We start from the raw sequence: 363 nt of genomic DNA on the forward strand, positions 1-363 counted from the left end.
CGTTCCTGAGGGTGCAGCCCTGTGGGGGCAGGAAGCCCCTCCCACAGCAGAGGGGTCAGAGGTCAGAGGTCACGCCCCCCCGTCTCCCCCCCAGGCTCGGTGATTTTGGAGCTGTCCAAGGAGAAGGCAGCAGAGCGGCTGCTGGAGCGACAGGCGGCTGCATTTGGGGCGGCTGTGGCCAAAGTGGAGGCCGAGTTGGGGGCCCAGATCCGGTACCTGACACAGGTGGGGGTCAGGGGTCAGAGGTCAGGGGGTAGTCAGAATGGGTGGGAGGTGTTTTGTGGGCGTGGTCGTAACAGAAGGGGCGTGGCCATTTTGGATGGGAGCGGGATCATGTCTGAGAAGGCGTGGCCAAGCTGCTTG

The 363-nt window shown here is 64.5% G+C and overlaps 1 protein-coding gene across 1 annotated transcript in view; it reads left to right on the forward strand.

The window, feature by feature from the left end:
• Positions 1–18: 18 nt before the first annotated feature.
• MED11 (mediator complex subunit 11) overlaps positions 19–363 on the forward strand; it is a gene marked incomplete at both ends in the record, with an annotated part of 656 nt that continues 311 nt past the window's right edge. Inside the window, one exon of the mRNA XM_010726914.2 lies at positions 19–225. Coding sequence (XP_010725216.2) covers positions 19–225 — 207 coding nt within the window. The remainder of the gene's footprint in view (positions 226–363) is intronic.

Source organism: Meleagris gallopavo, unplaced genomic scaffold (assembly GCF_000146605.3).
Source record: "Meleagris gallopavo isolate NT-WF06-2002-E0010 breed Aviagen turkey brand Nicholas breeding stock unplaced genomic scaffold, Turkey_5.1 ChrUn_random_7180001860611, whole genome shotgun sequence".
Classification (NCBI taxonomy): domain Eukaryota; kingdom Metazoa; phylum Chordata; class Aves; order Galliformes; family Phasianidae; genus Meleagris; species Meleagris gallopavo.